This window comes from Cyprinodon variegatus, unplaced genomic scaffold, assembly GCF_000732505.1.
Source record: "Cyprinodon variegatus isolate N-32 unplaced genomic scaffold, C_variegatus-1.0 Scaffold127, whole genome shotgun sequence".
NCBI lineage: Eukaryota > Metazoa > Chordata > Actinopteri > Cyprinodontiformes > Cyprinodontidae > Cyprinodon > Cyprinodon variegatus.
This window is the reverse complement of record NW_015150580.1, coordinates 1014058-1031135: the sequence shown is the minus strand read 5'-3', so window position 1 is coordinate 1031135 and position 17078 is coordinate 1014058. Positions and strand designations below refer to the sequence as shown.

The window sequence follows — 17078 nt, the reverse complement described above, 5'->3', positions numbered from 1 at the left end:
GTGAGAAAATAAATGTATTTATGTGCATGGAAACATACATTTAACCATTCACACATTCTTAAACACTTATTATTTATGGTTATTACCCACAGCCTACACAACCACAACCATTGCAACAATATTATACACCAATGTACATTGACTAAGGCTACCCATTAATGTTTACCCTCCTTCCATTTCATATATTTTAAGAAAATAGGTGAAGAACTACACAGGTGTTTATCGTACCTCTGTCAGAGGAACCTACTTATTAAAGCAAAAGTTTTACTCTCCACATTTTCACCTTGTTTTTGCATCTAAATACAATGAAGAGGCTTTTTTCCTAATGTAAGTTTATTTATTTATTTTTGCCAGTTCTAAAGGTAAACTAGGACCAGTGTTTGCCCAACTATTTTACTGCATTATCCTGTTTCAAACAACAAAAACAAAACTTCCCCCAAAAAAGCAGTTCATCCCAACATAAAAAGAAAGAAAGAAGTCCCTGCTAAGCAGACAGAATCAGCTAATCCGTAGAAGTACGTTAGTTATTTTTTTTACATCAAATATTGCCAAAAATAATGTTTTTGCTATTCGTTAAAAACCGTAACCACTACTACTTTTAGTCGACACATGCATTCACCATCAGCCACATATAAACCCATTCAATAAATCAGAATATTAATTTAATACTGGGACTTTATTTACTAAGTGAAACACACTGTATAGATCAATCACACTAATGCTTCCAAGCCTTTATTTTTGTTAGTTATGATGAGATTTTGCTATTGGCTAATAAAACACAACATCAAAGTTCAAAAGATTACAGCAGACTGATAAAATACTTTAATACAGAATCAATTAAATGTATGTCTTCTACCTAATTAAAAGCTATGTGTAAAAGGTACTTTAAAGCTGAGAAATTAGGCTTAATAGAGCAGTTATTCGAATCTATTGAATATGAATGTATTTTAATTCAGCTTTTTAAAAAAAAAAATAGATAAAGTAATGTATATTTTTAATAATCTTGTCACTGCTTCAATTTCTGCTGGATGCAAAACTGCGACCTCCATCAAATAACATGTGGCCTAGATATCCTCTTCTTTGCATTTTAGTCAGATATAGAAAAGGTTGTAATCAACAAAACCTTTTAACGTTCAAAAATTACTATCAAAAATAAATACAATTTAAGAACTTATTACATCTTTAAAACAATAACCTTTTTACATCAAGTTCTAACATGTTTTAAACAAGTAAAAAATTAATGTTTGGTATTTTTCAAACTTGTCCTTCCATTCCATGGTTTAATGATTATGTTATTCCTTACTGGTTAATTACTATAGTTCTAAACATTCTACGTTAGTCTTATTTCATTACTTTTCCTCTAATTTTGTGTTAAAAAAGTGTATTTAGGAAAATATTGTCAAAAAGGTTGCATTTAAAAAATCTAAATGGTAATTACCAGTTCAGGCCTAAAAAAACAAGTGAATGGTTATAAACAAGAACATTTTATTTTCTTAATATCTGCAAACATCAAGGCCTGTCAGCATTATCAGACTCAATCACAGATCACTAATTCTACTTTAAAACACAATTTACCTTGTTAGACTTCTGTTATGAAAAAAAAATTGAAAGGTTAAAAACAATATATCTTCCTGCTATGTGATCCTCCTTTACGTTTCAGAGTATAATAGGGATAGGATGCATATTAATTGGGAATGCTCCTTGATACTTGCATAATGATGATGTCAAGTTAATCTGGGATTTTTTATATAACGGTATGCTCTGAGAAAAAATTCACCTTGGAGGAAAGCATATCCTAACCCAACAGGGAACACACATTAAATCAGGCACTCTTATGTTGAATTGTTTTGTCTCCTCTGCTGAGAAGGTTATGTTTTTAGTCAAGTTTGCTTCTTGTGTTTGTCCGTCTGTGTACAGGATAACTTATCTATAAATTAAGATAAGTTATCAAAGGATTTTGATGAGTTATTTTTACCAAAGCTGCACTTCGGTCCGATGAACAATCCATTACATTTTGGTGATGATCAGGATGCAGGAATTATCTATAGAATGCTTCAACTTTACTTGGGGGGAACAAGCAGTTCCCCCCAGAACGTGGCAGCAGTGACTATTGACAGTTTCAGTATTGTACTAAAAAAGTCCAGAAGTATTATATTAAGACAAAAACAGAGGAAAGGTGCACCATGTCTCACTCGGTCCATATTGGTTATTTATTCTCCAAGTGCACTGTTTTTATATTGTTAAAACACTTTACAGTACAGTATTTTATTGTTTATTGTTTAACTCTTCACTTTTATGTTATTCTTATACATTTTTCTAAGGTCCATATTTGTGTGACCGTTTTTTTTTTTCTATAATCTTTTAGCTTATGTAAACACCAGAATTTCCTTATTGTGGGACAATAAAGGGGTTTTCTATTCTATTCTGTTTTATCAAACAAGAAAGCAGAGTGAATGAAAGTGAGAGCAGAACAAACACCAGAGGCTGCAGATCACTCTGTGCCTTATTTATAAACTTATGAAGAATTTGAAAGAAATTGCTAACAAAGGTGCACCTCATACCAAGGATCAATTCATTTAAATCATACGAGTTTAGGCTATAGATGTAAGGCCCAATATGGAGTAAAATCTGCTGCTTCACGTAGGTCAGCGCTCTCTGAGTACTTTTCTAGTTTTAAAAGGTTTTTGGATTATAAGAGGGAGAAAAAAACTGTTAACATTCCTGGTTTAATTAATCACTTTTTAAAGTTGTCTTTAGGATAAAGAAGTGGAAGAACAAGTCTCCTGAGGGGACTCTTGGCAAACTGTTTCTATTTAGGGCATTCAACACAGCAGCATAATTGATGCAGGTACTAATTCTATAGTCCCTGTATCAAAAGACATGATGTATGTTGATGTAAATACATTAGCAAAGAAAATCCGTGCTGACATAATAGTGGTGCTTTTCAATGCTAATGCAACATAAGCTAATAGAGGAAATGCACATGATGCGGTTGTTTAATTGTCACAAAGGCCTGAAGGACGTCAGAGGAAAGTTTCAATTTGGAGGGCAGCTCTGTGTAATGAACTAGTGTTGCGCCGTTGTCATTTTTTGTCCCTGAGCCGATACCTGATACCTATGCAGTATTGGCCGATACCGATACCATCTGTTTGAAATTTATGTGTGTGTGTATATATATGAAGATCTGCATACTACTTGGATGTAAAATAATTGCCATCATTGCTTTGTCAAGCTGCTGCCTACCTTTGTGAAGCAGGAAAAAGACTAATACAAAGTGAATCCAGAATAACTTTTTATTGCCTACCTGGAATGGGTGACAATAATTGAATACACTTTTGGCTCTCAAAATTGTGTCGGTGCCCTATTTGTTGGTACTCGCAAATACCAATACATCCATCTTAGGGCTGGATCGTTGCCCCGCCCGATACTGGTATTAGTATCGGTGTAACACTAGTAAATTAAAACAAATTAAAATAAGTAAAATTACAAAAAAAAAAGTTTTTGCAATTGATTATCTGTAATTTTAAAGTCAAAAAGTGAGTGTTTTCCTATTTTAATCAGCTGTGTGTTAAACAGGCAGATTATAAACCATCTTTATTGGCTATATTACCACAAGAAGTTTGCTGACATATTTTAGGGTAAGCTGGTGGATTGTGATGATAATAAGGACCTTTGGATTGTATTGCTTTGTATTGCGTTCTGTATGGCTTTGTTTTAGTCTGAGAACTTCTCATTCATACAGTAGTTCCCTGTATAGTTTTGGTTAATCTGATTCTTCCTGTGAAGGATTTTTCTATACTTCCTGTTGCTTTTTTCTCCTGCTTCTGGGTTTCTGTCTCCTTTAATCTGTGTTTTGGTCACCTTAATTGTGTTCCATTTTATGATTGATAGCTTCTGTTCTGCCACTTATTTCATTAAATTCCCCCTGCTGCCGGTTTTCTCCATCAGCTGCTCTTACTCTGGTTGATTAATCCACCACCTGTCAATTGTTTCTCCCTTGGTTTCTGTTTCGGATTTGGATTTATCCAAGTTTCAGTTTTAGCTGTTATGTTCTTCAATACTTTTTGAGATTTTGGTTCCAAGACTCGTTTTTTTCGACTCTGAAATCAGTTTTTATAACTTCCTGTTTGCCGCATTGAACACCGAATTGTGCCTCTAGCCAGCATGGCTTTAGGTCCAACCCATACAGTATGACACCAATTAATCATACAACAAATACAGGACATTCTGCAATTAAAACCTGGACATGCAGTTAACTTATTTACCACACTTGCTTTGTATGTTCATCCCTCTCCTCAAGACTTGTACACACAAAATATAGGCCATCCTAGAAAGCAATGTGAATCAAAGCTTGACCGAAAACTATTTTGTAACATCTCTACAAAACCCATTGAGCTTTTTTTTTTTTTTTTATACTACACATTCTGTCTAGGAGCATATAAACAAATGTATTAAGTTTAAATGCTTTTTAAATGTAAAAATGAGGCATGTAGAAATATTAGAAAACTTGTGACTGATAAATTAGCAAAGACTAACTACATTCAGACCATATAACTATGGACCTAAACAATAACATCACCACTAAAATAGAACCTGTCTGACAACATAAAGTAGCCTAAATGCAAATAACAAAAGCAACACGTCATGCTCAAATCCATAGAAACTTAAATGAAGATGAGAAGTAAAGTCATTCATCTGTCTGGAAGGGGTTAAATAGCCATTTTTAATTATTTTAAAATCCCACAACCCAGAGAGAGAAACATAATTGACAGAGAAAAAAACAAATTACAGTTGGTAAAGTTCTCAGGAGTGGAAGGTCTACCAAAATTACTCCCAAGAGTTTTCCACAACTCATCACAGAGGTCACAAAAGAACTTTTTACAAAAAGTAAGCTTTGCTTTCAATAAGTAAACTTATTGTTTCAAACTGTATTTTTGTATTTAGGTTACATTTGTGCTGCATTAAAACTAGCTGTATGATATCAAGCAATACTGTGACAGACATGAATTGTCACACCTATTTGCTTGTTTTCATTGCTTTAATTAAGAAAAACCTGACGTTTGAACTCGGACACAGAATTTCAATATGTAATTTTATGTTTAGTTTAGTTAAACTAATAATTTCTTTGAAAAATAAATCGTCATTTAAGGTTCCCTTTTGAAATGATACCCAATCATATGACCTTGCAATAATTATCTATATGAGTCAAGGATAAATAGAGGCTGGGTGGAAAAAAGAAGCTGAACCTGTGAGATGCATCTGAAAATTCTAAAAAAGCAAAATATGAAGAATGAAGCCCACGAATAAGTGGATATTTAAAGATGATCGGTGTTAGACCTTGAAAGTTCCCATTAAACTGCAGCTCTTATGAATAAGGCAATCTGTGGGAAGCTAGGAAGGAGAGACAGCAGAGCTGATCGGATCTCCATTGCTCAGAGGGACCAGCTGCAACTGTACCTCCCCTCAAATAATCAAACACACATCAGACGGATTTTCCTGTGTGCTGCTGCACATACACTATGGTGTTTGTGTGTGGTTTATGGCTTTGTCTCATCTCATGGGTCTCCTCCTCAATGCTTCACGGAGTAATTTGGTTTCACCATGGCAACCCTGTGTTGCAGGGGGCTCTAGCAAAAAGACATACAAGAGTGTGCATGTGTCTTTCACTGAGAGAAAGAGAGAGAGACAGGAAGAGATGGAAAAGCAGTAGAAGAGAGAGAAAGAGTGATTGAGTGAACAGTACATTATCATGGACAGCTGTACTGAATCAAAATGGCGGATGGAGGCTGGGAGCACATCAGGGGAGCCTTCATTATACAGCACCTGATAGAGGGAGCAGGGTTGAAAGAAGGAGGGGAGAGGAAAGAAAGGCGCACAGGGGGGATTTGAAAGGAGAGAGCAGGGGAATGGAGGCACTCATTGAGATGGGGGAAACGGAGGAATAGCAAGACGACTGGAGCTATGGGAGTGGCAGATCGAGGGGCCGGGATGGCCGGCCGGAGAGAATGAAACTGAGAAAAATGCTGGTGTATCTAAATCCTACTGTTGCAAGCCTCAATCATGGCAGCCTTGTCATTCCGAAGATAGCACACTGCAATTCCCCAGCACCTCGTTTTTAGCCCACCATGCAGTTCTGCTATCAGCTCCTCTCAGACTCTGCATACATACACAAACACACACACAAACATAATTTCCCTGGACATGCTACTTTGTGGGGACTTAGCGGTATTTTAGGGGACCAGTCAACTGGTGCTCATGATGAAAGTTCTCATCTTTGGTTGGTGGTTTAGGATTATTAAATGAACTGAGTTATGGTTAGGTTTAGGTATATACTGGTAATGGTTAGGGTCTGACAGAACATACATACAAAATAATGCAAAATGAATGGAAGTCAATGCTACGTCCCAATAAGGATTGCAGAACAAAACATGTATGCCTCAGCTGTCTATAAGATTCACATTCTGCATGAGGCTATCCTTTACAGGCGCACAGGGATGAGATTAACTAAACACTTGTTCAGAGTTTGTAGATGTAGATGGCCAGAGTTGGAAATGTATGTTAATGTATTCCAGTATAGATAACATTCCAATAGTAGTGCCTTTGAGCCTGAAATTTCCGTCAGTAAAAGGCAAGTTTGCTAAACAGCGGATGTTTCCATCTCTGCTCAGTGATATATCACGTCTGGCTTTGGAACCGATTGGGTTATCACATCACAGCCAGGGGAACAATACTGTAGAGGAGGATATTACTGTCAGGACGCGGTGACAGATCGTCTGCCTGAATTGCAGGATCCCTTTTTATTTCTTCTTTTTTCTATCATTACAATAAAGATGACAGAAAGTCATCTTAGTTTGCTTCCACTATTAGTTTGCTCTTAGTTTGAATCCACATGGGTTACAGAAAGTGACATCAGAAAGCATATATCAGTTAAATGAGGGATTTTATGTTTTACCATGAGATAATCACCATCTTTCAGCCTCTGATATGACGTTTTTATTTTGTACGAGGTTTGTTAAAACTATTGCATTAAAGTTTCAAATGGAAATAGACAAGATAATCAGGAACACTGACACCAGCAGCACCAGCAAAAATCATATATTTCTCCAATTAGTAAATGCCTAGTTTGTCACTAATGGCTTGCTGACAAGACAACTCTTTGGTATGGAAGCTTTTATCAAGTAAAGACCATGTAGTGTAGAGGATAAATGGATGTAATCTTGTAAAGCATTTCAAAATGTTTACCTCTACTGTATTAGTACTTTTATAAGGATCAGTCACTATTTTGTTTACACAGCATAGTTTTTCTGTGTTATAGACCTTATAGGGAAAATAAAATACTAGTAAATGCAAATATAAGTGCTAATTACTAGTGCAGTTTGCTGCTCTCAAATAAAAGCGGCACAATGCAGAACTGTGCTACTGCTACATAGCTGCTGGATTAATACAAGGTTTTTCATACTTATCCTTTTCTAACATAAAATCTCAACCTCTTGCATTTATATCAGGTTTGGCAATCAAAGCATAGGGGCTTCTTTTGATTGGTCTACAATAATGTTGGTGTGCAAAGCATAAAAGCATAGTACCAATATTTGACTGCCAAGTTGATTTCTATTTATGATGCAGCACTATTTTAAATACATTAAGCAAACAGCAATAACATAAAAATGCATGTAGACCCATTTAATGCTTCTGCTTTTATTCCAAGTAAGGTAATGAGAAATGCACCTCCTGCCACTGTGCTAAAGCTTTTCTTTTTGTGTCTCTTTTTGCCCACATCTCTCCATCCCTTCTGCCACCATCTGTAGAGTTTGAATTTGGCCTTCTCTCTGGTACCCAGGGAAACCAGTTTGTTTCCATGACAATGTCTTCGGGCGGAACGGTGTATTTGTCTTAAGCTGGATAAGATCAGAGTCAGTTTCATTCCTTTTCACTGAAACGCATACAGAAATAAGTGCGACAGTATCATGTCGAAAACACAGAGCAAGCTTCATAGACGGATAGTAAAGCATGCACGGTCTGAAAAATGCATGTGTGCACAGGTCATTTGTATCGCAACAAGGACAAACCCGAGAAGATATATACGTACAAGAAAAACTAATGAAACTCTCCTTGAGCTGCCTATTAACAAATAGCAAGGGCATACGGAAATACTTTCATAAAGGTAGCATAGTGGGTCCGTAATGAGTATTGTGGCTATTTCAATTATCTAAATGCCAAATGCTAAACAAGCATTCCAAATCAATGCTTGCTGGTATGTTCTTGTTTTGGCAAGCAGCAAAGAAATGAACATCAAATGCCAGATGGGGTACTGGAGTGAATCGCCAATTGGGCTGCTACTTCTGCCCAGAAATTATGGAAATTGCTGGAGCAGGTAAGAGACAATTGAAGCACTCACTCGACTCTCCCATTCCAAAAAGACAAGTGTGTGTGTCTGTGTGTCGGGGCTATGTGAGGAACTTGCATCGCGGATGAAAACCATCCGGGCTGACTCTGAAACTGTGGCGCATAGAGGAGCCCAAGGAGAGATGCAGCTCTCCTGCTGAGAAACACTGCAGTCTTATCTCCCTCCCTGTCTCCGTGAACGTCTCCGACCTTCTCTTTCCACCTCTTCTACTGCTTTCCGAATGCCTTCCTTTCCTATCTTTCCTCACCATCACTTTTCCACACTCCCGTGCCCTATTCTCCTCCTCACACCCTCCCCTCCTGTCTCCACTCTATCTTTCCCCCTCATTCGTCCTCTGCAAATTGTGGGGCCTGTTTGATGTCTTTATTTTCAGGCGATTAAAGAAAGCCTTGGCTCTGTATGTTCCCTATTAGTAGCAGTGAAAGTTAAAAGTGTTAATATGAACACGTGCTAAGAGGATGGTAATTGCATACAATTACTGGGAAAAAAATCTATATTTGTCAGTGGGATTGCAACACATCTTTCCTGTTAAATTTAGTTTTTCCTTGATAATGTGGGGGCAGAACTCTGTATGTGCCGCTATGACTTTCATTACAAGAGCTGCATGGGTGTTAAGCATTAATGAGCATTCTACTATAATGCGTGTTAGCAAAATGGAGAATAGGGAGAATTAGTCCCATTAGACAAAGGGGTAAATCCAGGAAAAGTGTGTGTTTCACATAAAAAAACCAAACTTTGCAGCAATTGCTTCTCGAGTGCCGACGGCCGGAGGGGACAGTTTTTTTCACAGCTCAAGATGTGGCCATCAGAATCCAAATTCACGCCAGTCAGTGAGGCAGGAAGCCAATCTGCAGACACTTGCCTCTTAACACCAAGCGTCTCTCTCTTTCTCCATCTTGTGTTGGACACTGCTCATTTGCTTGTCTTGTGAGATTACGCAACCATTACCATCTAATGTGTGGTTGTCTGATAAGGATACTTCATTGACAATTATGCAGTGTAACTCAGTGTTTACTTTCCTTTTCATTCTGCAGATCTTCATGTGGGTAGGAGGTCAGGGTCTGGGTTAAATACACAAAATATTTTTTTATGCTAAATATATTTCTCCATAAATAAAAAAACAAAAACATTTCTCCATTCAAGTCACAATGACATATTATAGTTTTAGCCAAAAATAATCTGAAGGTTCTGTTAATGAATTAACTTACCACACACAAGCAGAAAGATAAGTCTACTTTAAACAATACCCTTGAAGCTTTATACCGTTTATCCAATTTAAAGTACAAACTTCAATGTATTGTACTGAAATTTCATTTTTGGGCCAAGACTGGCTTGGCAACCAGGGCAGTAATTGAAGCAGCAGCCACTTGGCCCATGGAGTAACTGAAGAGATCTAGAGCTAAGGCAAACAAGACACATATTTGATGTCTGACACAAAAATCTGACCTTTTTTGAAGTGTTGTGAGAAATAGCACATTGTTGAAAGACAGCTATAACATATTTCTATTAGTTTTATATATAGATGTCGACAGCTGGTAGAGACACATACTAAAGACCAGCAGAGATAGCAGCAGCAAAAGGCTTTTCACTGTCATTATTTCCTTAGGCAAGCTAAATACAAACGCCCACACAGTTTTGAGGTTTTCATTAGAAAATAAAACACGTTGTGATGTAAAATTGCAAAATGGGAAAAGGATTGATGGCAATATAGTCTAACTGGATAATTTTTTTTTTTCAAAATTATCAGTGGAATCTTTGTGATTTTTAATTTCTCTAAATCCCCTTACATACAGGAGCATTATATAGAATGCTAAGCGTACTTAGCATAGTCATGATAAAATGTGTGTAAATTTCATTCCCAATAATATCCTTATTGAGACCAAAAATTTGACTCAATTTAAAATAGTTAACTTATTTTAAATAGATAAACTCAAATTGTATTTTTTTTTCTTGATGAAGAGATCTATAAAGTATTTAGTGATAATAAATAATAATATCTGAACTTATTAAACTCACATTGGAGAAATTTACCTCTGCATTTAACCCGTCCCCTTGGGGAGCAGTGGGCTTTCATTGTACGGTGCCCGGGGACCAATCGGGGGTTTAGAGTCTTGCTCAGGAACCCAGAATGGAGGCTAACTTTAGAGGGCACAACAATTAGGCCAGTTGTATTGTTTCTTTACTTTTGATTGTGAACTATATTGCTTGTACTATCAATCTTGTGTTTTAATTTTTGCTTTCGTATAACCTATTGCCTCCTCCTTTTGGTTCTTATGTGCCTGTAAACCACTGTTTTTCATGCTTTATAAACAGATAATGACCGTAATGATGACGTGATTTATAAAATACTTTGAATATAATTAAATATGGCATCAATTTACCTTTATTAATTTAATGATTGAGACTCAAAATTCTGACATTTATTCGGCTTTTATTCCTATTCTTTGTTTCGAAAAACAATGTCGTGTTCACATAATGTTAATCTCATCCAATCTAAATTTGATCTAAGTGCAGTCCAATCATTTGATTGAACATGTACCTTCAACCTGACTTGGTTCCACCAGGATTGTGTGTGCAATGCAGCTCGAAGGTTTGAGTAACAATAGGACAGTAGATCTCTATATGCTCTTAAAGTTTCCCATTGTTGCTTTCAGGCATAGCTTACAAGCTGATTTGAATTGGCAGATCAGACCTAAAAAGAAACCCCAAATTGGTATCAACGCAAGATAGCCTGATCTGCAACGACGCAATCGCAAAGGAATGTTTAAATGAATAATGAAAAATGAGAGCAATGCTGCCATTGTAATAGTCAGCAGTGACATTGTAATTTCAGGTTGTATTTAGGAACTAAGTTGTATAAAATGTATAGAAATATGATATTTAAGAATACTAATTATAATAAAAGTGAATTAAATCTTGCTTCTGTCATTCAGCAACATCCTGCATAGGAGTTGTTAAAAGGGTGTTTAACTCATTAAAATAAGTTTCGTTTGTTTAATCCTCAGGGGCGGATTTATTATTAGGACTGTACATGTTGATGAGTAAGACGAGGAGACATGTTGTGCAATGCTGGTACTGACTGGTTCTTCTTGCCTTGGCGCCTGCTACCACTCCCAACCCCACATATGGTGAAGTCAGCATGCAGCACGTCTGCTGCGGCTCTCTGTGCTTTTTCTGTGTTTATAAGATATGCATACGTCCAGGATAAAGCAATGGGTGGCGGAAAAGACCAAAGAAAAAAAGCACAAAAAAAAACTCCAGCAAACAATTCTAAGAGAAATCTCAAAAGTGTGACATTGAACATGTGCCCTGTTATTGAGTGGAGTGCATCCCCCATATGCGCGTTTCTCCCACAAAACAATGTGTTAGAAAGAGCATTTTTGGTTGCCGACGCTTTATGAGTCACAAATGATGACTCACAATCCACCTCCCCTGAACAAACACACACACTCAACCCAATACAGCCTCAATCCCTCTCCTGCCTTCATCCACTGACCATGAAGAATATGTGCAGGCAGCCTTACTCATGCATATTTACACCCAGCACACACCAGCTCACACACTCAGCAGGCACTCTCTAAAGGTTATTGTGTGTGAGTGTGTGTCCGTTTGTCCATCCGTTCACGTACTTTTAAAGGTCACTTCAAGCGAGGCTGACCACATGTCCAGGTTGTGCATAGATTCTTGGATTGATATTGAGAATATTTGGACAGACTGCAAACAAACATCCATTATTAAGTTGACATTGTGCCTCGGAGCTTAAAAGATGACGAAAAGAACTCCCTCGCCACTTTATTAGGCACACCTGTTCAATTTTCAGATAGCATGTCATAACGATTAATCGGTCCTATCATCAGTATCAGATCTGTTGAATAATTTCTTTTGTTTGGTTCTATTTTTTTATAATGACTTTCTTTATCAAATGCAAATAAATCAAAACTAATGTGAAAAAGACCAAAATTGTAAAAAAAAAAAAAAATTTACATTTCCCTAAAAGAATAAAGATGAAAGATGAAAATAAGTCAGATCATGTTGGTTTTGCGCAACTTTACTATCTAACTATTTAAGTTAATCATTAGATGGAAATAATTTCAGAGAGCCTAAAAGCACATTTATAAGAATTGAATAGATTAAATTTGGCAATTTTTTAAAAGCCAAAAGAGAATTAATTGTGATTAAATATATGTTAGTCATAAGCGTGTGACTAAAACTAAACATTAGTTAGCGTAATCAGCATAGACTCTCAGGTTGTGTCTATTGACGAAGTATATTTATGTATAGATAAAGTTATTCAAAAACTGTAATCACTCATTCATCTGGTGCAGTTCTTGGCTAAGCAAAGAAAAGAGAAAAATACAAAATCTGCTACTTGGTTTTAAGCACATTTTCCATCCAGATTATTGCTGCTCAATACTTTGAAAAAAAATAATCCATTCCCCCTTCTTCCTTTGGCTGCTCCATACTTATGAAAATCCAATTTGGCTGCCTCTTTTCTGTCTTCCTTCCTTCCACAATTGGTTGCGTTTCACCCACTCAAAGTGATTAGTGATCTGTGAGTATCATTTCCAGGGAGAATGATAACTGTGTGTTATGAAGGAGGGGAAAGGTCCACCGCTCCCCATCAGGGCTGATGTCCCTTGGAGAATGACTGGACCAGGAGGGCAGGCAGGAGCGTCACTGCCGCTTTGCAGATACAGCCAGCTGCTCTACATCACAGGAGCGAGAAGACGACTCACTTTATCTCTCGCTTTTCCCCTCTCTCTCTCCCTCCCTCCCTCTATCATTCATTTCTTTAGGTCTTTTCTCAGAGACGCTGTCTTTTTTCGCAATTTGTGCTGCCCACACACACACATACACACACACACACTCGCTCTATATCTTTTCAAGACAACCTTCTGCACACCCCATCCACCCCCTCAAGGAAACTCATTTCAGTGATGCGGGCTCCTCAAAAAGCCTCTTTACGCCAAACTAACCTAGGCTAGGCTTCGTCTGCACCATTTGACAGCCTTTACATCTCAGTATGCAGAACACAAAAACACATGCCGCCTTTCATGTGTGCCTTCAAAGGCGGAGGGGAAAAAAAGCAGCCATACATTTAGCCTATCGCTATCCAAACACACCTCATAGTGAGGGGCACTGACAAACAAACACACAGAATACATCATGTAATAATGCTAGAAACATATGTTAATACTTGACAGTAACTAAGCAGGTGATTTAAAATGTGGAGCATAAGCCAGATTAGGCAATTAAAATTTTACTGCCACCTGCGTGAATCAATACAGACATTTTGTGGCAGAACATGGCATTATGAGCTTATTTACAGCGCCTTATAAAAGTATTTGCTCCCTATGGACTTTTTTTTCATCATTCGTCACATATAGCTAAAAAAGCATTCAAATCTTTTTTTAAATGATATCTGATTGACCATCACAAAGAAGTGCATACTATTGAAATGGAAAGAAAATATTAAAGGTTTGGCATTCATTAAGTTTGATACCTTAAAATAAAATCCAATTGTCAATTGCCTTTTAAAGCCTTAGATGTTTGTTAGTGGTCAAGCAGCACTGTGAAGACCCAAACACAGGTCCAGGATGAAATTCAAAGTACGGGTATGTCATGGAATTGTATTCCAAGCTTTCAACTGCTGATAGAGAACCATTAGCAGTCGAAGGCTATAAAAAATGAATTATATTAAGTGACAGACTGGAAAAAAGGAGAGATTATCAGAAAAACACGAAAGAGGTAACTGTGAAAGAGCTACAGAGATCCACAGAACAGGTAGCGGAGTGTGAATATAACATTATTACTTGTTCATTTTTTAAATCAGTGCCAAAAATAAAGCCATACAAAGTTCTCTTTTGAAAGGCTATGTGGATTAAACAGCCATCGGACTGAAACTGAGGGTAAACTTAAGCCAAAAACATACTAATAGTGCTGGGAGCATTACGCTATCAGATGGCTTTTCTTCAGTGGGGATAGTAAAGCTGTTCAGAATTAATAGGAAGATAGATGGAGCTAAATACAAAAGAAATCAAGATAGAAAACCTCTTAGATATTTCAGAAGAGTTGAGACTGGGTCTGAAGTTCACCTTCCACCAAGAGAACCTCAAACATACAGAGAGAGCTACAATGGGATGGTTTTATTTTAAAGCCTGTTGATGTATTAGAATTACCTAGTCAACACTCAGACCTAAACCTAAATGAAAATCTGCAGCAAGACCAAACAATTTATGTTTACAGAGGCTCTCTATCCAGAAAGCATGAGTCTCAGTTACTTTGTTAACTGTGCTATTGTAATTTATAAAAACAAAAATGTAAAATTTACCTTAAGTTTTCTAGATACTCAAAAAAATCCTCTTGTTTGAGGTTTAAGGTTGAGACAGGACCAATTGTGAAAGAAGTTCAGAGCACATAACTACTTTTGCAAGGCACTTAAATTACAAAACCGGGGGAAACAACAACAATGAAAGTATAGTTGGAGTATAAATAACTCTCATTAAGCAGATAATTATTTATTGCATTCATATGTTTTTATCTTCCATCTTTTTTCTTATTTTCTTTTTTTCCTCTATTCCATAGCACATTGCAGAAAATGCACAACTTCTCTCTATGTGCCATAGCCATCACTATGTCTACTTTTGCCCAATCAGAGAGCACAATAGCCCGTCATGGTCAGGCTTGTCATCATGTGAACCAATCAGTGTATTCATCAGCGTCATGCAGAGCTGAAAGAACAAACGGCCGAATGGCACCTACCTTCAGATTTTCACATTTTCAAAAGCACAGTAGGCCGGAGCTTCTATTCATTTGCACACATGCAGACAGACACACTCGCACACTTTCACTTTCATGCCTCAACACCTTACCTTAACAAAAATGGCACAATCCAATTCTATCTTAAATATATAAAATCTGTTGCAGAGAAGCTCTGAAGGTCTGCATTTACTGCACAGTCAAGAGCCTGTCAACACATTCAGCAATGTCTTCACCATCCATAACAGCTCAGTAACCAAACAGATAAATAAATCATAGGTGTACCTCTGAGTTTTCCTAAAATCACAGAGGGGTTGGTGTCCCAAACAGGGAGAAAGAGGGCAGGAACAAAGAAAGAAAGAACAATGAAACGGTGCCACTATGAGTTCTGGTTATCAAAAAAACTGTTTTATTTTTGTTTTTTTAAGCAGAGGAGTGGTGGCTCTTGTTTTTGGGCTGCTTTCAAAAACAATGGGCTAGATGGTGGCTAGAATTTAACAGCTTTGCTTTGACACTGTAGCAAACAGCTGAACGGGATCACATGCGCTTGCTGGCGTATGATCAGGAGCCCTTTGGAGCGACGGTGGTGGCACAAAAGAGACATGCTGGAAGCTGATGCAGAATGGAGGATTGCAGTGAGAACTGCCGTTGATTTGTATAAAGGCATGCATTAGCATATGTAAAAGCATTATGCACGCACACACACCACATTTTTACAGTTAAACCCCAACATATGGATAAGGGGAAACCAAAGGAAGAAAAACCAATTCAAACCATCAGCCATCCAGTGGGTCACATGTCCTTAAACTTCACATGTCCTTAAGCTCGAGGCCTCTGTCAATCATATATGTGTGTGTATATATATATATATATATATATATATATATATATACACACACACACATATATATATACATATATGTGTGTGTGTGTGTGTAAACATATCTGTACTGAAAGTTGCTTGCAGGTTAAGAGGTTAAAGCTTCAATTAAAGTTATATCTTTGTATAACAACTTAAAAATATTCAGTATCTCATAAAGGACTGACCTGAGTTCTGTGCCTAGAGAAACAACTTCCATCCGCACCGGTGTTGATGAGATGGAGGAGGGATAAAAAAGGGGTTTTGTGTAGGAATGTGAGGAGGAGGAGGTGATGATGGGAGGTGTGGGGTGATGGAAGAGCAGAGGACAACAGGAAGTGAGGTAAGAGGATGCCATACCTTGGTCGCCAATCATCAGGTGTGCCAGACCTTGAAGGAAGACAAGAGCACAGTCAGCACAGCAAAGGACCATGGTGTGTGTGTATGTGTTTGTGTGTGCTTATGCAAGGATGTCTTTTGATGGGGCAGGAGTTTTTCAGTGGCATGCTGGTTTAGGTTAACTCTGTGTGTGTTTAGATAGTTATGTATATGAGTCATCTAAAGAATAAAAGCATTGTGAATGCACCTACTTATCCTACGCACTGATCCTACGCACAAAACAGGTACATACAGAGACGCTTGCACACAGCTATGAACTGGGTCGTACGCGGTGCGGTATTTATCTCTTTAAGTCTAAGTAACCTTGAGGCAAGTGCCACTTTAGATGATTGCAACAAGAAATGTAATACTTACCAGATGACAGCAAACAACCTTTTACTGTAGATAACCGCACAAGACCCCAAAAAATGCTAAGCTGGCTGACCTCTACCCTAGCTATTTAGTGCTACTGTATAGACAGTAAAGAATGTTATGAGAAACAAGAACGAGAAGATTAGAAAAGACATGAAGGAAATTGGTCCATTAGAATGAATTCAAGAAAGATAGACAGATAGATAGATAGACAGATAGACAGATAGATAGATAGATAGATAGATAGATAGATAGATAGATAGATAGATAGATAGATAGATAGATAGATAGATAGATAGATAGATA

The 17078-nt window shown here is 37.3% G+C and overlaps 1 protein-coding gene across 11 annotated transcripts in view; it reads right to left on the bottom strand.

The window, feature by feature from the left end:
- The window catches only part of LOC107085548 (neurexin-1a-like), a 97551-nt gene that overhangs the window by 68717 nt on the left and 11756 nt on the right, over positions 1–17078 (bottom strand). For 7 of the 11 annotated variants that reach the window (XM_015375922.1, XM_015375912.1, XM_015375913.1 and 4 more), the window contains exons 3-4: positions 16383–16412; positions 15449–15460 (exon numbers count right to left, since the gene is read on the bottom strand). The exons of 1 other annotated variant lie outside the window; for it this stretch is intronic. In XM_015375922.1, the coding sequence (XP_015231408.1) occupies positions 15449–15460; positions 16383–16412 (42 nt within the window). The remainder of the gene's footprint in view (positions 1–15448; positions 15461–16382; positions 16413–17078) is intronic. 3 more of the 11 variants (XM_015375914.1, XM_015375918.1, XM_015375920.1) reach the window with 1 other exon arrangement.